The 26,269-nt window shown below is 36.9% G+C and overlaps 1 protein-coding gene across 3 annotated transcripts in view; it reads right to left on the minus strand.

The window, feature by feature from the left end:
* Nucleotides 1-3,442: 3,442 nt before the first annotated feature.
* The window catches only part of NAMPT (nicotinamide phosphoribosyltransferase), a 47,781-nt gene continuing 24,954 nt past the window's right edge, over nucleotides 3,443-26,269 (minus strand). For 2 of the 3 annotated variants that reach the window (XM_027123892.1, XM_027123893.1), the window contains 7 exons: nucleotides 24,452-24,610; nucleotides 23,742-23,878; nucleotides 19,050-19,275; nucleotides 17,241-17,360; nucleotides 13,616-13,756; nucleotides 12,303-12,437; nucleotides 3,858-6,802 (listed from right to left, as the gene is read on the minus strand). In XM_027123892.1, coding sequence (XP_026979693.1) covers nucleotides 6,692-6,802; nucleotides 12,303-12,437; nucleotides 13,616-13,756; nucleotides 17,241-17,360; nucleotides 19,050-19,275; nucleotides 23,742-23,878; nucleotides 24,452-24,610 — 1,029 coding nt within the window. In that variant the 3' untranslated portion in view covers nucleotides 3,858-6,691. Of the gene's footprint in view, nucleotides 6,803-12,302; nucleotides 12,438-13,615; nucleotides 13,757-17,240; nucleotides 17,361-19,049; nucleotides 19,276-23,741; nucleotides 23,879-24,451; nucleotides 24,611-26,269 lie in introns of all 3 variants that reach the window. The other variant, XM_027123891.1, reaches the window with a different exon arrangement.

The following is a 26,269-nucleotide window of genomic DNA, read 5'->3' on the forward strand; positions in this document are numbered from 1 at the left end:
TTAAGCAGGGGACTGAAATGATTCGATTTTGTTAGAACACTTTTTTGGCAGTACACAGCAGCAGGGGGAGGCGGCTAAGGATGTAAAATCTAGTTAGATATGTTTTGTATTGCTTCAGGAAGAGATTTGTGCGCCTAAAGTGGGAGTGGGAGAGAAGACAGATTATAACATTATTTAGTAGGTAAATCAATAGGAATGTGTAATTGAGGACATGTGTAGGGTAATGGAGAGGGAACTCTCGCTGGGGCGGTTGGCTGAACCCCCAAATGAGGTAGAGAATCAGGAGGAATATAAGTTTGGCCTCGTCGTATGTGAGCAGGTATCTGGGTGGAAATGCATCACAGGTAGAAAAGTCTGGGCTAGAGAGAGAAATGCGTGGAGGCTTGAAGAAACAGGTGATTGCTGAGAGCAAGTGGCTGAGATCAGCCGAGATAAATAAGGAGATAAGCAGGACACGCCAAAGTTGAAAAGGTAAGTGTGTGAAGAAGAGCCCCAGAGAGAGAAGGCACCTGAACTGTTCCAGCACAAGATGAAGCAGTTTCAAGGACTGAATTACTAACAGTGGCAAATGCAGGGGAGATCCTCCGGTAAGATAAGAACTAAACATATTCGTTTGACAATCAAGAGGCGTCTGTTTTGTTTAATGAGGGATGAGAACCAGATGGGAGATGAACAGCAAGTAAGGCAGTAAATGGAGAGGAAGTGTACACAGAGTTTGGATATGAAAGGGAGAAGGGCGACTAAGCTGGTGCTATCAAGGGAGTGACTTTTTTTTTAAGGACTGGAGAAACAGGAACATGTTTGTTGGCTGAGGAGGAAGGACTAGAAAGGGAGAGGATGAAGATTAAGAGTTGTTTTTTCCCGGGCTCAGAGTTCAGGCTACTTAGGAAGAGCTAAAAAGAACTAAATTCGTAGTCAATCCATCAGGAGGGCTCCTCAGCCCAACAGCTGATCCATCCATCTTAATAAAAACTGCAGAACGTCTTCCCTAGTTTACCTCAAAGAAGTAACAGCTCAGTAGGCAATTATAATACTTAGATAAGAAAATAAAGTAAGTCAGAATAACTATATTTTTAATAGTATTTTGCTGCCAACCAAAGAAAGATGCTTCTTTGGGATGAACATAAATCAATGTAAACCAAAACTGTATTTTTCTGCAAAGATCATGCTATAAACTGGTAGAAAAGTCAACTGACAGCTTATTCTACTCGCCAAGAGAACAGTGTGAGCCCTGAAAAGTGGTAAAAAGATCCCTTGTGAATATACCAACTAAGTCACCAAGAGTCCTGTATATACCAATAAGGTGAGGGGTCAGTCAGCCCACGTGAGAGCACGCAGGCAAAATTCTCGATTACCAAGGACCCATTTTCATGTTAGTTCAAAAAAATTTTGGTGAAGTTGGTAATTTGAGTGAGTCTAAAATTCCATTCAAGAATATATTTCTCTTTGCTGGAATAACAAATAAATAAGTTTTAATGGAATGAAGAACTGTGAACCAATTAAGATAGAGTTGTCTCTGGGGGGAATAAATAATAATTAGAGAAACTTTTGAATAAAATAAAATAATTTGAGGTGGGAATAACCTGAATAAGAGGTGACCGATTTTAACTGGCGCAGAATGCTTTGGCTGGTTTCTTTAAAAAAGAAAATGTGACTCTTAAAACATTAAAAACAAAAATTCAAAAATGTATTTAAAGGCTGGAACACTGGGGCCTATGTCAGTTGAAAGGGGATGCTGCAGCAAGCTAGCAAAACCAAGAAATTTTAAACCGAGATCATTCCTTCCTTCCGTCTATTCATTAACTCAACAAATAGTGCTTAAGCATCTGGTAAAGGACATCAAGCCTTTGGCAATACACAAAGCACTTTTTAATCAGTTTGTTACTCGTCCACGCATGTTTGGACCCTTCCAGGAGGCAGAGCTCCTCCTCTTGCAGGCTTGCCTGCGTCAGCGGTCTCCACTGCCTGATCCCTTTGAGGCTCACACCCCTCCTTGTTGCTGCCCCCTGCTCCCTTCCCTTCATTCACTGAACACACTGCCACCTGACTTAGTTTTCCTCTCCACTATGACTCTGGATGATCTTAATGTCCACCCGTCCAACCCACTTGTCTTTTTAGGCTTTGTGATCTTGTTTTGTCTCCAGTGATCTTCCTTAACTTCGTGTAGCCACTGCAAGGTCACGCCTTGGATCGTACTACACCACGAACTTGCTCTTCTCAGATCACTAATGCAAGCATCCTGGTCTCAGGCTAGCATTTTCTGTCCTTCCCAAGCTGCTTGCTCAACAACTCCCAGTAGACCAGAGCTGTCGTCAGACTGTCCATTGGGCTGTCTACTGTCTTCCCAACACTGTGTGTTGCCTTCACATCCTTATCTATTCAGTGTAAGTACCGTAGGACCCTTTTTCAACAACTCAATTTTAATAATTATTCAGTTATTGTCCTTTGTTCTAGTCAGACTTATCTGGCAAAACTCCAAGTTATCTCTATTTTCTGCGCGTCTGTACCTAGGCATCAGGGTGTTACTAGGGAGGGCAACAAAAATAAAACCACAAGAGGCAAATTTTCAGTGTAAGTTCTCAATCACCAACTAGCTGGGGAACTACAGAATGGTGTGGAGGACCCAACACCTCTGGGCACTTTACTCTCCACAATAACTGTTTTAAAACTTGCATTTTCAACCATCTGCCCTGGTCTCAAATTTCAGAGAAAACCAAAGCCTGCATACGCACTAGCCTCTCCTTTCTTCTAGATTAAAAGCACTCTGTCCATCGGAAGCCAATCCTTTGGACCCCATCCTCCTCCACTTTCTTTGGAACCCAGTACCATGCTGATTCCTTTGACTCTCTGGTCTTCCACTTCTCCCTTTTTCCTGGGTCCTTCTCAGAGATAAAGCAGTACCTAAAAAGGGAAAGGGAGACACACTGTTGCCTCATTCTCTCCTCCTTCACACTTCCAACATTTGGGAGCTGTGCAAAGGGTAGCTTCTTTCTGACATCTACCTCCTCTACTACCTGGAAGGGCATGTCTCTAAGCTGCCAGTTATTTCCAGGAGGTCAAATCCAATAGATGCTTTCAAATCCCTCACTCTACTTGATTTCTCAGCAGTATTCAACACCTGTGCAAAAAAAAAAAAAAAAAAAGCCCTTCCCTGGGCTTCCATGACTTTCCTCCTCCTGGTTTTCCTTTCATTTCTTTAGCTACTGCTTGTCAGTCTCCTTTGCCTGCTTATCTGCCACTTAAAACTTTTGAGAGTGCCTATGGTGTTGCCCTGGGCCCTCTCTTCTCTATAGCAGAGATCCGCACATTTTTTTTTCTTTAAAGGGCCATATAATAAATTATTCTAGGCTTTGCAGGCCATAAGGTCTGTCACAACCACTCAACTCTGCCACTGGGACATGAAAGCAGCCATGAACAATAGTTTAACGAATCGACATGGCTCTGTTCCAATAAAACTTTATTTACAAAAACAGACGGTGGGTTGGATTTGGCCTATAGCCTGTGGTTTGCCATGCCATACTCTATACTCTGCCTAGAGAAGCATCCTCTCTTGAGTCTCCAATGACCGTCTATACATCACATTCATATCCAAATCAGTATCTCCAGCTACCTAAAATCCACATTTAAATGTCTCAAAGGCATCTCAAATCTTACCTGAGGAATTGTGCTCTTTGCCCCCAAATCTGATCTTCCTCCAGTGTCCTTAGTAAAAGGCACTGCCATAGAGTGCACAAGGCAGAAAGTAAGGCATCCTAGATGTTTCTCCCTCTTTCATTCTCTAATTCTTTGAACTGGAAGAATACCTAAAAAAGGTAACTCTGTAAATGCCATTATTTGAAGCACACAGTCAAATTTAACATTTCACTAATAGAGCTAAACTTTATTTCCATGTTTATTACATGTTTATCTTTGATGTTGAATACATATTAGATTGATTTAACATACAACTTGGGAGAAAAGCTGACATTCTCCATTAGATGGGTTAAAAAGGAATGTAAAACTACAAAATACTTGTTTAAGTTTGAATTCTAAATTATGGCAAACAGAACAATAATTACCTTGCCATTTTTCTCTTTCTAGTTTTCCAAGATGGATTTCATTATAAAATGTTTTTCATGACAATTTATTTCAAGAAAGGAAATAAGGGATAATCATTAAAACCATTTTACTTTAAGTATAGAGTACAAATAAAGAGTCTTAACGCAGAACTCCTATCTCCTATTTAAAATACAAATAATACTTCAGGATATTATGAACTGAGGGGGACTGACTGTTGTAAACTGCAAATCTAATGACTTGAGCAAACCCACACATGCCATTTGCTTTTGTCTGCAAGAGTCAGGCTAATTTAAGGGTGACACAACAGAGTTCTATTTGATATCCATGTCACCCAGTTTCTACTCAGAATGGGGATGGTCAAATACTAAGTGCTTACGTGATGGAGATTCAGGATTAATCAATTCCAAGTGGCTAAGAGCTAACAGTTAATCATTCCATCCCCCAATCTATGGCCATGTACAAATGTACAGATTTTAGCATTCACTGAAAGTTTTAAAATAAAACTCCTCTAGATACTCTGAAACGGCTGAAATTCACAGTGTATAAAGACTGTTATCTGCAGTATAATTGCAGTGTTTCAGCAAAATCAAAATTATGGGTGGTTATCAAAGTTGTTATTGGTAATAGTTTCTTTTTCTTCTCTATAAGCCCCTTAGCATATTTTGTGAAGAAAGGTGTGTTCTTAATACTCCTGCTCTTTACTTAGATTTAAAAAATAATAAATCAGCTTAAAATTATTTTCTACCAGGGATTACAGGATGAAAACTCTTACTAGAAGTGTGAATGATGCCTACTGTTCTCATTAGACAGGTGTTTAGAATCATCTGCAAAATCTCATATTCTTCTTAATAATGCTTATAAAAGATGTTTAATAACGATAACTCGCTTCTAATTAGATTACTCTAGTGAGAAAATATTTTCTCATGTAACTGTTTAGGCCAAATGATTTATGGCTTTTCCATTTTTAAAATTTCACTTTTAATGTCATGTTGTTAAAGCTTTTCTAAATACTCTTCTAATATCAGATTCTTAAATGAGAAAAGACAAAAGAGCGAAAAGCTCCGTCTCAAGGCACACTCCTTTTCTTACAACAGGGTTGACACTTCTGTAAAGGGCCAGATAATAAACATTTCAGGCTTTGGGGGTCACAGGGTCACTACTGCAATGACTCAAGTTCTGCTGTTCTTGTGAGAAAGCAGCCATAGACAATATGTATTTATAGAAAGAGTGGTCCGAATTTGGCCTGCAGGCCACAGCTGGCCAATCTCTGCCGTAGAACAGAAAGGACATCTAAAACATCCTGGTCTCTAGTCCAATGTGATGACTGACTCAGAATCTAGCAGTTTAATCACTCTAGAACACGTTGATGTTGAACACCGAATTTAGCCAACTTTCCGCTTCTGGTTCGGATTATTCAAACTCATGTCATCATGCTTTTCATTTGGGATAATTTATCTTCATTTAAGAACTTGCCTGAGCATTATTTATTGAGGGATTCAGTTTAAAATTAATAAATGATGTCCATAAAATTGAATATCCAATTTAATTTTTGAAAAAAATGAAAAATATAACAGAATCAAAACATTAAAAATAAGTACACTCACTACCCATTCCAGTAATTCATTTAAGTCATATCAACTATAGAATAGGAAAAATAAATTCAGAAGTGTAATTACTTTAAAATACACTGCTTCCATTTCTGTCAATATTTTACATTTATGTATATATTCTAGAGTGTAAGCAGAAATTCTCTCTAAAAATCTCCTTAAAATCTTGAGGTGCATATTAGAGCCACAGGCGTTATCTGACATATAAAATTGCAGTACAGGCCTTTCAAATTTGGCATTTCACTGGTACAATACAATGACCAACGTGTATAATCACTGTACAGTGCCTAGACATTCCAGTAAGAACCATTATTTCCTTTAATGTAGAATGATTAATACATATTCTACAAGGGGCAGTGAGGTTTAGTAATTCTATTGGGTATGTCCTGACATAATTTTCAAATTGTACAATAAAACAAACAGCTTTGTTAAGGCCATGTTTTATTTGCTGATTAATGGACAAAAGGCAATGTAATTTATTTTCAAGTATTTTCTTGAAAGTCTGTGCTCATAAAAATCATGAAAAGTTGGAAAGACTGTTAAATCACTGAAACTTTAAATATATCTTACACAATCTTGTTTGTACAAAAATACAAGTTAAATATAAACATAAAGCAATCATGATAATTTTATGCAAATCTGTTTTATGTGATCTTCAGTTATATATAAAAGTTTCTTGGTTCTGTTTGTGAAAAGATCAATACCAGATTGAATTACTATCTGTTGGCAAAGGGCCCTAAAAAGCTTACTTTAGCAATTATCTTTTACATGGTTAAGAGCATTTCCTAATTTGAGATCACCTAAACACTGGAAAAAAGAAAAAATGAAAAGGGCAGTATGTCCATAAACCAACAAATAATGTGGCTGAAATGTATCATAAAACACAAAGAAACCCCACACATCTGTACAATAAACATTATGTATTACATACTCACACACACAGGTGTATACGTGTGTGCATGCACGTAAACACACACACACGCACACGCAGGCACGCACACACATACCCAGTCATAAAACAAAGCTTAATGAGGTGTTGCTTCCAGTTCGATATTCAGCTGTGCATTTTTTCTTACTTCATCAAATGAATAGCTTTTTGTCACCTTCCCATTCTTGAAGACAGTATGGAGAAGATCCTGCACAAATATAACAATATTGAAGTTTAATGATATTAGACTATCAAAATTCTTAAGTAATGCTTTGATGAATGAGGTTAGTTAAATACACAGAGATGCTGATATTCAAATTATGAAATGATTTTATTCACAAAGAATGCTGGTAGAGCAGGCATGATCTAAAATGGGATGCAGAGATATTTAACTTTTATGGAAAGGAATGATCTGCGTAGTACATTCTTAAAACAGTTTTCCTTAAAGGAAAAATGAAAAAACCTAGTTGACCCATCTCTTTTTTTCCAGGTGGAAGATGCTTACTGCTTTGGTTGCCCAGAAGAACTATGGCTGTCACTGATAAGCATGACTGACAGATCAGCAAGGAAAGCCTGCCAGACCTTCCCTCGTTCCTAGCCAAGACTCAACACCGATTAAACTTCTCAATTTGGAATTTACTAAACTTTCTAATCACGAGTTTTGGCCTTAAAGAAGCAAGCAAGCAAATAAAGCCAACACTGAAAACAAGCAACCAAACCCAGAACAGAAGCATAAATTGATTTCTTGACTAATGCACAGCCACTGATTTTAAAAACTCTGCGTATATTCCGGAAGTCACTGATACGTGTAATCCATTTGATCCACACAAGGATAAAACAAAGACCAATTAAGAGAATTAGGACTAAATTCCCTTTCGAGTCTGGTAAAGCCATCCCTGTCTCACTAAGGAATTATCTGCCTCTAGTTTTTCCTGAAAAATCCACAGAAGTAATCTACTATGCCGAAGTTTTCCATCTCATCGGAAGGTGAGGAGCATACAACGTTATCTAACATTTTTGTCATTATGTTGTTTCCTTTTTATCCTATGTTTTATTTTTTATTTCAAATTTTTTTTATTGAGGTATAGTTGATTTACAATATTAGTTTCAGGTGTACAACATAATTATTTATTATTTTTAGATTATAATCCACTTAAAGTTATTATAAAATATTGGCTATATTCCCTGTGATGTATAGTATGTGTAGTTTCTTTTTTTCTTTTTTTTTTTTTTTTTTTTTTTTTTGCGGTACGTGGGCCTCTCACTGTTGTGGCCTCTCCCGTCGCGGAGCACAGGCTCCGGACGCGCAGGCTCAGCGGCCATGGCTCACGGGCCCAGCCGCTCCGCGGCATGTGGGATCCTCCCGGACCACGGCACGAACCCGTGTCCCCTGCCTCGGCAGGCAGACTCTCAACCACTGTGCCACCAGGGAAGCCCATGTAGCTTATTTATTTTATACACAGTAGTTTGTACCTCTTACTCCCCTACCCTGCCCCTCCTCGCTTCCCTCTCCCCACTGGTAAACACTAATTTGTTGTCTGTATCTGTAAGACTGTTTCTGTTTTGTTATATTCATTTGTTTTATTTTTTAGATTCCACATACAAGTAATAACATACAGTATTTGTCTTTCTCTGTCTGACTTATTTCATATAGCATAATACCCTCCAGGTCTATCCATGTTGTTGCAAATGGCAAAATTTCCTTTTTTTTTTTAATGGCTGAGTAATATTCCATTGTATATATGTGCCACATTTTCTTTATCCATTCATCTGTTGATGGACACTTAGGTTGCTTCTGTATCTTGGCTATTGTAAAGAATGCTGCTGTGAACATTGGGGTGTATATAGGTTTCAAATTAATGTTTTCATTTTCTTTGAATATATACCCATGAGTGGCATTGCTGGGTCGTATGCAACTCTATTTTTAGTTTTCTGAGGAGTCTCCATACTGTCCTCCCTAGTGGCTGTATCAGTTTACACTCCCACCAACAGTGCAAGAGGGTTCTCTTTTCTCCACACCCTCTCCAGCATTTGTTATTTGTAGACTTTTTGATGATGGCCATTTATTCTGACAGGTGTGAGGTGAAACCTCATTGTGGTTTTGATGTGCATTTCTCTAATAATTAGCAATGCCGAGCATCTTTTCATGTGCCTGTTAGCCATCTGGATGTCTTCTGTGGAAAAATGTCTGTTCAGTCCTTGTGCCCATTTTTAGATTGGATTGGTTTTTTGGATATTACGTTACATTAGCTTTTTGGATATTTTGGATATTAACCCCTCGCTGGTCATATCATTTGTAAATATTTTTCCCATCAATGTAGGCTGTCTTTTTGCTTCATTGACGGTTTCTTTTGCTGTGCCAAAACTTTTAATTAGGCCCCATTTGTTTATTTTTGCTTTTATTTCTTTTGCCTTGGGAGACTAAGAAAATACTACTATGATTTTTGTCAGAGTGCTTCGCCTATGTTCTTTTCTAGGAGTTTCACGGTATCATGTCTTACATTTAGGCTCATTACTGCTTTTGACACATTCTGTATCTTTTTTGTTTTGTGTATCCCTGAACTACTTATAGGTGATTTTACTGTTTGTCTTTTAAACTTCCTTAGTATATGCTTGATTTGCTACCTTTACTATATAACTGCCATTACTGATGAGGTATTTCCTTTTGTAATTATCATGTTTACTCCTATTAACATTTCTTATAAAGCTGGCTTGGTGATGCTGAACCTTTAGCTTTTGGTTGTCTGTAAAACTTCTGATATCTTCAAATCTGAATGAAAACCTTGCCAGGTAGAGAGTATTCTTGGTTGTAGGTTTCACCCTGTCATCACTTTAAATATATTGTGCCATCCCTCTGGCCAGCAGACTTTCTGCTGAAAAGTCAGATTATACAGCCTTATTAGAATTCCCTTGTAAGTTGTTGCTTTTCCCTTGCTGCTTTTAACAATCTAATTACAGTCTTTCTTGGTGTGGTCCTCTTTGGATTTGATCCTTTTGGGGCTCTCTGTGCTTCCCCTTCCCAGGTTAGGGAAGTTTTCAGCTACTGTGTCTTCAAATATGTTCTCTGCCCCTTTCTCTCTCTTCCTTCTGGGACTACTACAATGCAAATGTTAGTTGCTTGATGTTGTACTAGAGGTGTCTTAAACTGTCCTCATTTTTTTTTATTCTTTATTCTCTTTAGCTTAAGTGATTTCCACTACTTTGTCTTCCAGTTCACTGATCCATTCCTCTGTATCATTTCATCCGCTGATTCCTTCTAGTGTATTTTTAATTTCAGTTATTGTATTCTTAATCTCTGGTTCTTTATATTTTCTGACTTTTTGTTACAACTTCTAAACTCTCACTCTGGTTAGCCAGTCTTTTCATGAGTTCTTTGATCATTTTTAAGATCATTATCTTGAACTCTTGTACGTGGTAGGCTGGTTATGTTTTCTGACCTTTGAGAAGTTGCCTTTTGTAGAACTCCTCTGTGTCCCAGCAGTGAATCCCTTCTGGTCACCAGAGCTATATGCTGCTCTAGGGCTCCTCCTATGTGGGTTGCTTGGGTCCTTCTGTTGTGGAAGACTGACTACAGCAGGCAGTCTGGTAGATGCGGCTGGCCCCCAGTCTCGTTGGTTGCCAGGCCTTGTGTGTAGACTGCTCGCGGCTGGTTGGTGGGGCTGAGTTATAAGGCTGCTAGCTGTGGAATCCTGGGGGGGTCCCGGGGCTAGTGTCAGCCCACTGCTGAGCAGAGCCAAGTCCTGAGGGCTGGTGTCAGACTGCTGGTAGGTAGGGCCAGTTGCTAACAGCTGGCTGTGGGGTCCAGGGTGTCCTGAAGCTTGTGTTGGCTTGCTAGTGAGTGGGGCTGGATCCAAGAGCAGCTAGCTGAGGGGCCCAAGGTGTCTCCAAGGTCAGCTACTGGGTCTGACTCAGGCTCCTTTCAGACAACTGCTTCTGCCCTGCGTCTCAAAGCATGTGTAAGTTTGTGTGTGCCCTTTAAGAGTAGAGTCTCTATTTCCCACAGCCCCCTGGGTGTCCCGAAATAAGCCCTGCTGGTTTATCTTCCTGGTGCAGGACCTGCCCCAGGCTGGAGAGGCTGAGGTGGAGCTCAGACCCCTCACTTCTTTGGAAGAACCTCTGAAATTATATTCTTCTCCTGTTGATGGGTTGCCCACTTGCAGGTGTGGGTCTTGACTATACTGTGACTCTGCCCCTCTCACCTGCCTCGTCATAGTTCCTTCCTTATAGCTTTAGCTGCAGATCTTTTCTGGTAGATTCTGGTCTTTCTCGTCAGTATTTGCTCTGTAAATAGCTGTAATTTTGGTGTGCCCGTGAGAGGAGGTGAGCTCAGGGTCTTCCCACTCCACCATCTTGAAACAATCTTATCTGTCCTTGTGTTGCTTCAAATCACTGCTCTTGCTGTGACATTTTCTTTATAAATTTAACTTTAATCTATTGAGGAAAGGTGGTTCCTATTAAATCAAAAGGTCTAGATGATCATAAATTGATTAGTGACTCAAATGTTCTCGAGTATCATTCACATACTCTTAAAATCAATGCCTCGTTTTACTCATAGTTATGACCATGTCTAAAGTGAGTTTTGTCACTTTGCCAATTCGGCAAAGTCTTTGTAGTACAAGAGTTAAGTGAAAGCTATGCAAAGAACTGCATAACAGGCTATATAAAGGAAACTAATTCTAAAAGTTTTAGGGACTTATATATATTTTTCATTAAACAGAAAAATCATATTGTATTAATTCTGGCTCAAAATCTTAAAAGAATATAATAAAAGTAACATAAGCAAAATATGTGATGTGGTATAAAGGATCAAAAGTTAAAAACATCTAAAGTAATAAGTTAGTGTATGTATTTATGTTTAGTGTAAACCCTCCTCTGAGAATATGAATATTCATGAGTAATTTTCCTCTAAAAAAGAGTATTTTCTTTTTCAATCTGGTGGCTTAAAAACAGAAATTTTATAACTATTGAGTTCAGGAATATAAGTGTACTTTTGTATGTTAACGAGCATAGAGACTAGCATACTATAAATGTTTCTAGTTTGGTTGACTAAAATCAGAAAACTTGGTTAAGTCTAGGTTTCACCATTTATTAGTTATATAATCTGAATCAAGTCTCACTGTTTTCACATCTTACACTACTAAGATAACGTAACTTGCCTTTTTTAGTCATTAGAGCTGCTGGGAGAGTCAAATGAGACTAAAGAAAACCATCTGAACTGGATTCTATTGTTTTGAAAAAGGGAATTGTCTTTAACAACATTTTAGAATTTGGATAGCCCTTCTTTTATCTAATAAAATTACCAAAGTTTTACTATAACATAAATAGCTATGAGCAGTCTAAGAAGAACATCCTTTAAGTATTCTTAACTATTCCCGTTCAGAAATGATTCACTGCTAATTGGCAATAAGAGTAAGATCAAATATATGCAAACTCACTGAAGCTCATCAATCACTCCCTGCTGATCACTATGTCGAAAACCGTAATTTTTTTGGAATGTTACAAAATATTTCACCCAATGTATGTGAAAGTCTCATATTTACTATCTAGCCATTTCTTGTTTTTCATCGTATTTTGGAAGGCTAGGTCAGCAACTGTAAACACTTTAAATAAAACATAAAAGCTTCCTTTCTTAATTTGAAGAGTCAACCTACTACTGTTTAAAAACCAAACCAAAAAAAAAAAAAACCCAAATCAGCATAGATACATACATGACCATATTCTTCAAGGTCTCCTTTTCCTTCCTCAAGTGTAACAAAATTCCCTGCTGGTGTCCTATGCAAAGATAATCGGCCCTTTTTGGACCTTTTGTTGGGATCAGCAACCGGGTCCTTGAAGACATTAATCTGGAATCCAAATTAAGAAAGTTGGAGAAATACAAGACTAATCATCAGAAATGTTCACTCAACACCCATTAAAAAAAAAAAAAAAGTGTGTACCTAATTTATATAAATTTTAAGGCACTTTGTACGTATAATTAAACCAATCCACACCTGGCTTTTAGAGACAAGACTCTAGCCTGTTTTGGAGGACAGAGTCCTCTGTGATGAAGAAGGTATGAACAAAATCCAAATCTTGGATATTCTTTCTTACCAGTGTAGAATACTAATACTCCATCTGTAGTAAGTCTTTGAGGTTAACAATGTGACCCTTAAGGTATCTCCTTTTGTATTATGCTTTGCCCTTAAACTGATCTAAGTACAGCACATGTGTGTTACTGAAAAATCAATCTATGTCAACTCAATTATATAATCTGTGGCAAGGGAACGAGGAGTTTACTATGATAAAGCCTTTCCTATTTCATAACCTTTTCCCTTTTGTTACCTTTTATTCTATTACCTTGTTACTCTCAGAAGCAAAGAAGACCTAGAGAACCTAGAGCACAATGTTTCAGGATCAGAAAGGAAGAAGCAACTGGAGATGGCTATAAGAAGAGAAGCAGAAGAGGCAATCCCAGAACTCGCCAAAGAAAGATGGTGGTGAACTAAGGTAGGGAACCAACCCCTGTGTTCTTAGGATCCCCTACACACACCCTTTAATACACAGACTCTCAAGAGCTTATGAAGAGCTAGGGAGACTGTTGTTCAGCTGCTTGCAGCTTGGGTTCCCTTGTTTTAAGGCTACCAGAACACGATTCTAGTAACACAACTCACACGTCATAGTTCACCTTCCTAAAACATTCTTTGACAGTGTTTACATACGTGATGGCTAGGTTAGCTGACATTCTCGTTCAAATATGGTCAACTTTTTGATTCAAAGGTATATACTGAAGTAGTGGAAATGAATTGACCTGCATCATCTCTCTTAAATAATCTCTCATTTTCCCAAATCTCCATTTTTTTCTGAAGTCAAGTTATCACCCCCTGTCTCTTTTCCTTCTTTGTTTCTGCCTCAAGGTCAGGGGTACCTGACAATACAGTAACAGTTCAGGACCATATTATCCTTGGACTATTGTGTTCAATAAGTACATTCAACATACACACATAAATATTAACAACACAAGAGTAAAAGTTCAATGACATACCCCAAGGCCATTGGTTACAACATAACTACATTTAAAGGAACAATTCAGGAGATCTCTTGTTAACTTCTGTAGCAAAGCTCCACCAGAACCAAAGGAAACATTTTCTATGCTCCATTTTTTTTGCTTCATGCCTTCCACAATCTAGATTAAAAATAAGATATAAATAAATAAATTTAAGCCAAGTAATTTGGAAGAGGAAGGAGCTAATTATCCATGAGCCATATTGATGAATAAACCATCCAAAGCTGTTTTATAACACAGTAAATAATGAGATAAGAATAAGGTCTACACAAAGTTACATTCCACTCTTTTCTTTTAAAAGACCCACCAACCCCAAAAAAGGGCAGCCCAAGGGATAAGTGTAGAAGGAGGGGATTTCATTCAAAGTTCCTGAATTTGTGTTGTAGTCACAGTGATTGTGGTTTAGGTTGGGGGAATGGAGGAAATGAGAGGGAGAAAAATAATAGCTATAAATACCTAAGGTTACTTGAGTAAACTCTCATCTACCTCTTGCAGTTACTGCCCAGATGCCAGTAGCACAAGCAATGGGGCCTGGATGTTTGCCCCAAATTACTAGATTCTAGAAATGACACTCCTCATCACTAATAAATCTCAATACATGTTATCACATGTCATATGTAATGGGGCATTTAAAAGTCAACGGATATTGGTGGTAAAACAGTATAAAACACCCTCTCCTGCGTAACAGTTGAGACACTGGCAGTCATCTTACTCTGGCTGGTACTCCAGTGCCGTAAGCAAAATTATGAACTGATTGGGTGTTAAGATTTATCATTGGATCATTTTTGGGAGAATGATCATCTAAAAGCCAGAAAGAGAGACCTATATGAACAGAGAGTTCCAGCAACTAGAATAGTTCTTTCAAGGGACACATAATTTAAAAGTTACATTAATTTATTAATCTACATTATTATCAATATCATTTGTATTTCTTTTTCCTAAGCAGGACTTATTTACCTAGCATCTGTCTTATTTAACATATTCCATCACTTTTATGGTAGAAGGTGGCAAATAAAATTTAATAACCATTTTTAATTTTATAAGAATAGTCGAAAGGAAGTAACTGGAAAGTCCCGTTTCATTTTATTTAAACAGAACTTTCAGAAGTGATCAGAAAACCGTAAGCAAGTTTAATAGTTTTAAGTGAATCATTAATAGAAATTTGCCATATTCCTCCCAATACCAAAAGTCTCAAACTGACCTTTTATCTATCCTTATTTTCAACCTTGCAAGACACAGATAGATAAACTCCAAGGACCTTCATCTTTTAACAAGCCCACACTTAAAAAAATATCTCAGCCATCTAATTCTCCTGGTATATGTCAGGAATCAAGATGGAAACATATACAATTTATTTTAAAGTGATTCCTTAGGTTGTACATAAACCCAGTCTCATGTCTTTTATTACTATACCTGAACCCAAAAGTACTCAAGGGCCCTGAATTCAGATTTATTTTTCACTGAACTAACTGTAAACTAAGTATAACTAAAATAATAATAAAAACCTTATAAGACAACACAAAATTAAGGCATGTTCTAAAAAGTGCATTTCAATACTGAAGGGGGAGAAGAAACGGAAACAGATAAAGATGGAGGGTAAGGAGATTTGGGTAAAATATATAGAGAAAATAGTTTCAGAACTGTCACCTGATTTTAGGTAAGCCTCAGAAGCACAAGAAGGAGTAAATCACAAAGAACAGTATCACCTAATGTCATATCTCTGTATTTTAGGACCAATAAGATATTCTTCCCATATAGCTTTGCCAAAAGTTGTGAAATTTAGACAATTTAAAGTTTAAGTGAATTTTTCTATTGTTACAGGAAATTATGGAATTAGAGTAAAAATTACTGTTTAAAAATATTTGCACATACGAATCAGAAGGAAATCTGACTAGACATAGCAAAAATGCTATATGAATTTCCTTTTCTTGCTTCTAAAGACTTACTTTGACCCACCTACAGTATGAAGAAAGCAGGTAGCAGGTATTACCCCCTTTAGGTAATGAGCGCATCCGCATTAATACCAACTATTCATTCTCTGACCATTCTGTTTAAGGTTTCACCAATGCCAGAGAATATCTGTCTCAATATTTAACTTCTTGATCATGGAGTTTAAAAAAAAAATAGTTCGAGTTCTGAACTGATTCTCAACTTTAAAAAAGAAAAAAAAGGAAAGCCAAAGAGCTTCAGTTCAGTTTTTAAAGGGAAGTTCAAATACCTGATGGAACAACCGAACTTAAAGAGCTGCCCCTAAGAACAAGTAAGGGTAGGTATAAGCAACGGGAAGCGCACTGGGCTAATGCGTATTCTGATATACAGTACCCTGCCCACATTTCTTCATCTGAAAGGGGGATAAGTATGTGTGAGGGTACCCGCTACAATGGAGGTATGCGTACTAGTTCTTAACTGATACCAAGGTCAGAAACCTTCAATTCAGCTGAGCGACAGGACAACTGCAATTGAACATGCCAGCTGAGATTTCTATGCTCAGGTCCTCTTCCTTGCTGCAGATTTTTCTTCCTTCCTTTTCACATCAAAGCCTTAGAGCTGGGGAAGTTTCCACTTTTCTTAGGCAAGGCAGTTTGGGAGAGTTGGTAGAAGAAACCTCATTTCTGTTATTGCAAGACATCTATTCCAGACATCATTTTCAAACTCTAAATGCATATCGCCACGGAAGTACTGATAGTGATATGCAATAGTTCTTACTTTTATTTATTTAGTTTAATTTTTTTTCGTTTTTGGCCACCCTGTGCGGCATGTGCAATGTCCCCGACCAGGGGTGGAACCCTTGGCCCCTGCAGTGGAAGCATGGAGTCGTAAGCACTGGACTGCTGGGGAGGTCCCAATAGTTCTTACTTCTAAATGAATCTTTGGAAAACAAACTATTTATAATTTGGGTACTGACCTTAATCTAACCACACTGAACTCTTTCAAACAGAAGATTCCATCTGAAACTATATACATTAAAATTTCAGTGCTTTATAGTAGCTGACAGTCTACAGCGTGGTATCGCTGATAGTCTTTAATACCCAAAATACTCCATAAAAATTGAGTTCCTTAGAAGCTTATCCGAGAAACAAAAGAGGAAAAAGTTTTAAGATAGCATAAAACATACGCTATTTGGCTAATAGTGGTAACAGTCAATGTTAAAATTTAGAAGAGGTGACAAACCATTCAATAATTTTTGAAAAAGCACAGATGAATATCATTCAAGTTTCACACTGTTAGAATGAAGCTCCATTCTATTAAAACTGAGACCTATTTGTACAGTGTCAAGACTTTTTGTTGTATATACAAAAAATATTCCTTGAATGGCATTTTCTTATTTCCTAGTGACACTTCTTTGGGCTCATCATCCAGGGCGGCCATTGAGGACTGGCAGTATGGTTTGGCCGGTACTTCTGTATTTTAAGTTAATATATTTTAAATATACTTCTATATTTTAAATTTTAAGCAATTAACAGAAAAGACATAAACCATCTTAAACACTTATTAAAAGAATCACAGCTGTACTTAAATTATTAATGTGTTCTTTATCAAACTAATAAAAAGGAGTTTAATTATAAGGATTGCTTTATTGAAACTTTTAATATAAAATCCGTACCTCTTGTAAGGTATTAATATCCACTCCATCCCCTTGAATAACTCTAAGATAAGGTGGCAGCAACTTGTAGCCCTTTGAGTTCTCAGTAACAGGGAACTTCTTACCTAAAATATCCAAAACCTGTATGGAAAAATACACAGCCAAACACAAAATAACTAATACTGAAAAAAAAGTGTTAAAGCTTTCCAAAGTTTAAAAAAACCCAAGATTGTTAGCAAAGCAAGGTTGAGAATATAAAAATTAATAAAAATTAATCAAATTAAATTTTACAATACTATGTATAAGCCTTCTAAAATTTTGTCTCAATTCCTTTTGATTATGTTAGAAACAGGCATGCAATTTTCTACCAAGTCAACTTATACTGTAAAGTGGCTCAGAACACAAGTAGTTTTCCCTCACATTTTTCAAATTAGATTCAGGAAAAAAAAACCCTTTAACATTAGGAGCTTACAGTGGTAAATATAACATTTTTCAAAGGTATATAAAACATCATTTAAAAAACATGATTATACTTTTGATTTGGATTTTTTCTGCTTGTGCCCAATAATTTAATTTGTCTAACATAAATAATTTGTCTGACACGAATCCACCTGAATTACAAAGTTCAAAGAAAATCATGATACACAGATAAAGCTGGAAATGAAGCATATATAACCTGTAGTTTCTCTGAGGTGCTTCTCACTTAACAATGACACCCATTTTTAAAACCAAATGGCTTAATACGCCAAGTTGTCCCACTTAGTCAGAGATTCCAAAGATCTACCCAACAATCACTCCCTTTTCCTAAATAAATTGTTCTAACAATGAAAACATTCCATACTGATAACTTTGTTGATTCTTGAAACTAGGTTTGGATATTTTTATTAGGTAACAGGAAAAACATGCAACCTGTTCAGTTTGCTAAAACCAAATCTGTTCATATTTCAGGCTAAGATCAGACCTTCAGATGGCCTATTAACAGGATAGGAAAAGACCTCCTTGATTCTACACCCCACTTTCTTAAGGGGTAATTCATCACCTAATCATCAGCTGGGAAACAGTGTGGCAAAGAGGGAAGGTGATAGCCACAAAGACCTACGTTGGATACTTGGCTTATTTTACATGTCATGTGACCTTAAGCAAGTTTATTTTAACCTCTCTAAGCTGGTCTCTTTGTCTATAAAAAAGAGATTGTAATATTGATCATAGGATTTCCATAGAGATTAAATAATGACACAGCTAAAGCAAAGCACACACAGCACTATACTTTCCTAGTAGTAAGCATCAATAACCTGCTCTTATTAGTGCTTTTCAGAGAAGGTAAACCAAGTCCTAAACACTAAAAACAATGCAACAAGGCTATATTGAGAATCAACAGTATCTGTAATGAATCTCTACTTGAAAACTATTTCCAAATTATTTTTATTCCACATTACATTGCACATATTTCTTTTGCACTAAAACCTTCAAAGGTACTGCAATGATAAAGGAAAAAGAAAGAACCCACAAACTTGGTAACCAAATCACAGGACTGGTTAAAATGTTAACACTATTAATTAATTTTGAAGGTAAAAAGAAAAGAAAATATCTATTCAACAGTACTTAACTGTTTCTTTGACAGTATATAAATAATCCATAACTCTGGATATCCTTCCTCTGTTATTAATGCGTGACCTTGGGCAAATCTATTACTCTCTGGGTTGCAACTCTAAAATAAGGGGACTAGTCCAGAGAGTTCTGAAATGGTGTGTGTATAAATGAAATTAAAAGTAGTGTCGATGCAGCTGGTCTATAGGCACTTTAATAGTCAACTTACGTATTAAAATTTACCTTTAATACAGTGTCAAGAGGATTTCCAGAATCAGGTCTGATTATTAGTGGTGCCTCTGTACTTCTTGATACTATTAAATGTCTTAGATCTTCACCCCAGATTTTCTCACACGCATTATAAATGTCATAGCTATCGCTGACCACAGATACAGGCACTGATGAAAATTGTGTTACTATATGTTCAAAAGCATCTTTTTCATGGTCCTTCCCCCAAGCTGTTATGGTACTAGAAAACAAAATGAAAATACAGATTTACTTAGGCAGACACATTATATGTTCCTGAATCATATCTCATGTTTACTATACTACACCTTCAACACTGCAGAGAAGGTGAGTGATTTCGTTTAATAAATGCACATCAAAAGGTTAACTGAGTATCTGAGCCAAACCACTCCTTGGCCAATTTTTAAGACTGTAAGTAATCTCATTCCTCTCCAATAGTTATTTAAACTCTTAAGTCATGTTCAACCAACTATAAAACTACATTATCTTCTTTTTTAGTATTCCTGAACCTACCCATTTAAAATGAGTGAGCTAAAAAGTACCTGCTGCAGACACTTTTCTACGTTAAAATGAGTGAGCTAAAAAGTACCTGCTGCAGACACTTTCTATGTTACACTGAGATGTTAGAAGGAATGAACACATACTCCCATTATTCTGCTAGGCCATGCAAGCATTTGGCTCCCTTCTGTGCATTTTCAAAACCATATACCAATAATAGAAGGGACACATTTTATCTTTCTTACATTTCAAAATCTTACACTTAAAAGCAATTACTTAGGCAATTATTTATACTACACCATGCATAGATACAGTAGACTAACTCTTTACCTGTTATATCTTCAGTTGGCCAGTAACAGGTAGTCATTTATTTCACTTACAGATTATCCACTAGTACTTAATATATGCTCCGGGAATAAGAATTATAATATTTAGTTTCAGCAAAACATAATTAAGATGGGAAATAAAGTGTGTGAGTTTCTATTAGGCAAGTATTATTATAGTGATTTTTACACTGTCCTCAATAATGGTGGTTCTTTTTGAACAGATTAATGACATGTAACCTAAGTACTTGCTGGTTAACCAATATATAACATAAAAATTTTTTTAAATTCTTAAAGAAAACTTCATAATGAATTTTAGAATTGTTACCATTTTCTCATGCCAAGTAGTTTTTCTTTCTTCCTAATTTGCTAGTCTTTGCCTCTACCCCATTTTCCGAAGTAAAATGATGGAGAGTAAAACAACCCATTCATTTAACCCCATGCAGATATAAGGTTATCTCAAAACTGTTTGAAAAGTCATACTAATTTATTTTTGAAATTGTTGTTTTATTCTTATTTTTTTTCTAAAGGACTGAAGTAAACAACTTTTCTTATGCTGGGGATGGCAGAGCATGCACATTTCAGGGGTGTAAAGACTTAGCTACCCAGAACTACTCTCATCTGAAATGGAGAGATAGCATATTTATATAAAACTCATTTTACAGTGAACAAAGTAGCTATGATGCCAACTCTCCACTTAATGCAAGTATCTGCAGGCTAAAGGGAAAATTAAGACATGGATAAAGAGAAGCCCCTTCTTCATATCAAGAATTGCTATGGTCCCCTTTATAAGGGAGAGAATTAAGCTCAAAAAGTACCAACACTGGAGAGCTTTGCAATGTAAGAACAAACTCTTAGAGTTAAGAGGTCACTGTTTATGCCCTTATTTTTTACTAGCATTGTATCAATACAGTCAACTAACTCTGCTATTTGTGTGTATCACGTCTAGCAAAGTTAATGGTTCATTTTTAGTCTTTATCTTACTTGCTTTCTCTTTGGCATGTGAACTTTCCTGAAGCTTTCTTTCCCAATGACTTCAATGACATATCCCATGTTTTGATTTTTTTCCCCATACTTCTATGGGTCCTCTTCAGTTTCCCCTAGATGCTCTCCTTTCTCAATGTGACCTGGGGCACTGGTCTCTCTCTATACCTCCCTATGTGAAAAACACTCAAAAGCTTTTTAAAAATACCTTTGTAGTGAGTTTCCAAAATCTGTACCTTAGCCCAGGTTTTTTTTTTCTGGACTACAGATCCATTTTGTTAGGGAGGAAAATGAGTTTCTTCATCTCATCGTCCCACAGACATTCCCCATAGCACCCTCCACATAATCTAATCATAACAACATCTAGTATAATATTTGGTATGTGGAGATCATAAATATTTGTTCAATGAATTCTACTTAATTTAATTTGATACCTTTCCAAAGTCTCAGGAAGAGTTATGTAATTGAATATTTTCAAGTCCAGATTCATATATTCTTTAAGAAAATATTTACAACAATAATGGCAATGGTCTAAATTTTAGTGTTTTCTTATGTTAAAGTTATCTTGGATGTTAGTTCATTTTCCCTCAATGACCTTCTGATGTAGGAGATGTAAAATTTTAGCTCCTCCTGGATGGAGGAACTGAAGAACAGAGAGATAAATGACTTGCCCAAGGCCACCCAGTATGTCAGCTGTGTCACTCAGATTTCCCAACTTTCAGTCTACAGCTCTTTTCACTATACTTTGCTGTTGTTTAAACGACTTGTCTATTTAAGAACATCTGACACATTAAAGAGTCAAATTTGCAGATGTAGTAAATATTACAAGACTATAAAAATACAATAGATTTTCAACCTGTTTTAACATAAAGCCCTAAAGAAGATATCACCTTTATTCTCAGATGTATAGTATCATACTCATGATGTTATTACTCTGAAACAAAAGCATCAATGAAGAGTCTAATATATGGGTACTACAAGAAGTTTTTTAAAAGGTGTACATATATCTAAGACCAAAAATAAAAATACTGCAACCTTAAAATCCTGGTCTGTTAATGTCACTCTTATTTTCCCAGTTTCACCAGTCTTGAAACTTACATGTGAAAGTATTCATGTCCCTACTAATAAAGCAATGCTAATATATGTTAGCTGAATGTACCCTCTACTGAGCCCCAATTCAAATCATCATGTTCCAGCAATTTCATCTCCCTATAGCCAATGCTCATGTTTATCCCCTTCTTTCCATTTATTTAGCCACTTGGATCTGAACCTCATCATCTGTCAAAATTATTGCAACAGCTTCCTATAAATCCTCCTAACTTTTCATTTCTATTTTTCAATTCATAAGATAGCCCACTATTACTCTTGCGACAGTATTTCTCTGATGACATCACTTCTTGGCTCAAAAACTTCAATGCCCACTCCCATTTGAAAATGGAATTAGAATAATCTAGCATGATGAGCAAATAGTTAACATTTCAATACCAAAATAAATTTGAGGGTGTTTACTAACCTGTCTTTCCACTCTACCCTACATTCCCTACAAAATGTCCCTACAAAATACATTTCAGCCCTTATTCCCTAAACACATCCATATTTGCCTCTTTCATTCTTGCTCTTTCAGGACAATGCTTAACACATGGTAGGCATGTAATAAATACTTAGAGAATGAATAATCTAATGTCTGCCATTAAATTTTACCAATCATTCAAGAAGTCAAGATTTGCATACCATCTCTATAAAACCTTTCTTGATCCAACCCTATCAGTGGAACATGACCCTACTTCTTCCTTTGCACTGCTAGAGCACTTTAATTGTACCTCTTTAAAAGCACTTAACAGAGCAGAACGCTGCTAGTGTACTATCTTTAATCCAAAAGATAGGATTAATTCTTTACATCTTTCTATCCCTTGTAGCACCCAGTAGACTGCCTGAGATCAAAGCTCAGCTCTATTCACTGCTGGTTTTAACACCCTGCAATATTCAAGTATGAGTAGAATTTAATAAACTGCCCCGAATTAATTACATTAAATAATTTTTGTTATAAGAACAATAAGGTTTGGCATACATTTTAAAAACTCCACTAACTTTCAATAAAATTAACTCTAGGATCAGAGCAGCTATAGCCTAGATCATAATTGTCTTCTAGCTTAACTTGAGATGCTTTAGTAAAATCAGATAAGGAAGCGTAAGAAGACTCTAACACTCTTCCTTTCAACAAAAGGGCTAACTTGCGGGCTTCCATGGTGGTTGAGAGTCCGCCTGCTGATGCAGGGGACACGGGTTCGTGCCCCGGTCCAGGAAGATCCCACATGCCGCGGAGCGGCTGGGCCTGTAAGCCATGGCCGCTGAGCCTGTGCGTCCGGAGCCTGTGCTCCGCAACGGGAGAGGCCACAGCCGTGAGAGGCCCGCGTACCGCAAAAAAAAAAAAAAGGGGCTAACTTGCTCATCTATAATTGAGGGTACTGGGTTCAGAAGATAACTTCCAGAACAAAGATAAGTGAAGTCATGTAGAAAGCAGGGAAAGGGAAAACAGTGACCAGGTTTCACAGTGAGGGCTTCTAGACTTAATGAATACAACCTATCTGCACACGGCAATAGAGAAGCTAAAAAAATCCTTAAAATAAAACCTACAGAGCAATATATATGAGTTGGAAAAAAGCTCCTAAATTGTTTCTATTAGGACAGTTACAAGTTCTCTACCTCCCCGAGACCAGTCTTTATACAGAGTATGAATACTGAATTAGTATTGCTTAAATTCATGAAGATTTACTGTACTACCTGGCTCTGTAGTTAAACAAAACATCACTGAGTTACCAGAATGAAAAAATTTAGTTATAGAAAACCAAGGTTAGATAATAGGAGGATGAAAACAGAATTTTACCTGTGTTCTGCCGCTGGAACAGAATAGCCTGGAACAGGATCTTTCGTTCCATAGTATTTTTTAATTAAAGCAATTCCTGCTACTGTATCTGTTCCTTTGAAGTTAACCAAATGAGCAGATGCTCCTATGCCAGCAGTCTGGAAAATAAACCATAAACCAAAATCCAAAAAAAGAAAAAGAAAAGACCCATACTTGAGGTATAGAGCATAGCCCCCAAAGCAATTATCGTCTTCAGTTATTCCTAAAGAGATATTTAACTATTATCAGAGATAATAGTTTCTTATGACAAAGATCCAGTTTTTCCTAAATATTTAAGGATTCAACTGTTACCTCCTCAAAGAGACCTATTTAATAGCGATCCACCCCCACTTCCCATCACCTCCTTTTCCCTTACTCTGCCTTGGCTTCCCTGTAGCATCATCTGACATCTGCTACTATTTATTTTATCTGTTTATCCATCTGTCCATCCATCCATCCAATACGTAAAGGACAAGGATGTTTACTGAAGGCTGTATTTCAGGTATTTCTAAAATAGGCTAACACATCTTAGGTATTTAATGTATATCTCTGATTGAATCTCTGGAATTTCAAAATGTGGCCTGCTTAGAAGCAAGATCAATCCCAGTAACTTCCCAAAAACTTTACAGTGGTAACCGTAACCTAATCGACAATCCACATTTTATTAATTGAAGTTCACTTCAGTTTCTTACCTCTTGGGAAGAGACTCCTCTGTAGCCAAAATCATGTAACTTGTACTCCAGACCATCTAAGTTACCAGACGTTTCTAACAAATATTTGGCCAATATTTTCTTCTGCTCTCTAGAATTTGTGGCCACTGTGATTGGATACCAGGACTGAACAAGAATAGTCTGTAGTAATAAAATCAACCACAAACATTAATACATAAAAAATTGGGTTCTTTCTGAGGAAAATCCTAGCTTTCTCTGGAGGTATGTCCTGGACTTCCATACTACTAGAAATACCAATTGGACATTTCAACTGTATGGCAGGACGCCTACCACATGCATTTCAGATACAGTGCCGAGCTCAGCTCTCAAATCCGCAACACAGAGTATAAGCAAACTCGGTCCTTAACAGTAAAGAATGTCAAATTACCTATTTTCCATCCAAAGCTCCAAAGAAGCAAATAATATTTGGAAAGACTATCTGTGATGAAGGACCAATGTATTTTTTTATTTTCAATCTATTGTGGACCAATAGTTTTATAAAATATACTCACACTTGGATGTTGAGGCAATTGCCATCAAAGTTTCTAAACGCTTATCCTTGATTTCCGTATTTAATGTGGACCTGCATCAAACAGTTCATGGACCAGCACTGGTCTTAATAGTCTACATCTTAAATAGTCTACATCTAAATAAGTTATTTATTTACTCCTCTAGGTAGTACTGGATCTAATTTTTCCTCGGATCTAACATGACTACTGGTAGGTTATGTACTTGAGGTATTTTTGTGTAGCACTAGACAATTCTATTCATTGAGCTATGCTTTATGTCCCTGGCTTTTATCAAAAGTCATTATAAGAGAGCCACATGAAACATTTCTGCATATGCTATAAACTTGTGAGGTCGCTGTCTATTTTGTAACTCAGTTCCTATTAACACAGGTTCCCAAGTGAGGAAATGAAAGAAGTGCTGGGTTCCTACTTTCTGCTAAGAACTGTCCCTTGCTTTCCCTTTTTTCCTTGGCTGCCAGGAAACTCCAAAGAAAGTCTGATGCTTAATCACAGAAACTATACTAATTATTATAGCTTAGGAATTCACTCCTCCATTCTAGGATCGTAATTTTCTATCTTTTATTTTGTAAACCAGATAGTCTGCTATTACAAGCAGCTTCAAATTTGTTTTAGAAAGAGCTGCTAAGCTGACAACAACATCTGTGCTCACTCAAAAAGCTATTTACTTCCTTAATTAAATTTTACAAAACAATCTTTTGCTGAATACCAGCTAAGTGACCAATAAATAAAATAAGTAAAAACAAACAAAAAGATTATTTAACCTTGGACTTCCCAACTCAGTCACCTAAGAAAAACTGCAGCATTGGATTCCTATGATTGATTAACTATGGCTCCAAATTCTTTGCAGCTCCTCCCATCAAGAGATGGAATCTATCTCTTCATCCCTTGATTCCAAGCTGTCCTTTTGATTTGCCTTTGACCAACAGAATGTAGTAGAAGCCATATTTATGACTTCCAAGCTTCTGTTTCAAGAGGTTTTATAGCTTCTACTCTCATTTTCTTAGAACCTCGAGACTGCTGTGTTATAAAGAAGCCTAAGTCATGAAAAGAGGTCCAGCAGTCCCAGTTGAGGGACTGAGGCCCAGACATGGGAGTGAGCTGAGGCCCAGACATGGGAGTGAGGCCATTTCAGACTGTTTTATCCGAGCTGAACCCTCAGCTGAACGCAGACTCATATAAGTCCAAGCAAGACCAGCAGACAACCATCCAGTCAACCACAGAATCATGAGAAATAGCAGTTGTTTTATTTTGGGGTAGTTTGTTACATAAC

This window comes from Aethalodelphis obliquidens, unplaced genomic scaffold, assembly GCF_003676395.1.
Source record: "Aethalodelphis obliquidens isolate GAN/ISIS:26980383/991018 unplaced genomic scaffold, ASM367639v1 scaffold27, whole genome shotgun sequence".
Taxonomy (NCBI): domain Eukaryota; kingdom Metazoa; phylum Chordata; class Mammalia; order Artiodactyla; family Delphinidae; genus Aethalodelphis; species Aethalodelphis obliquidens.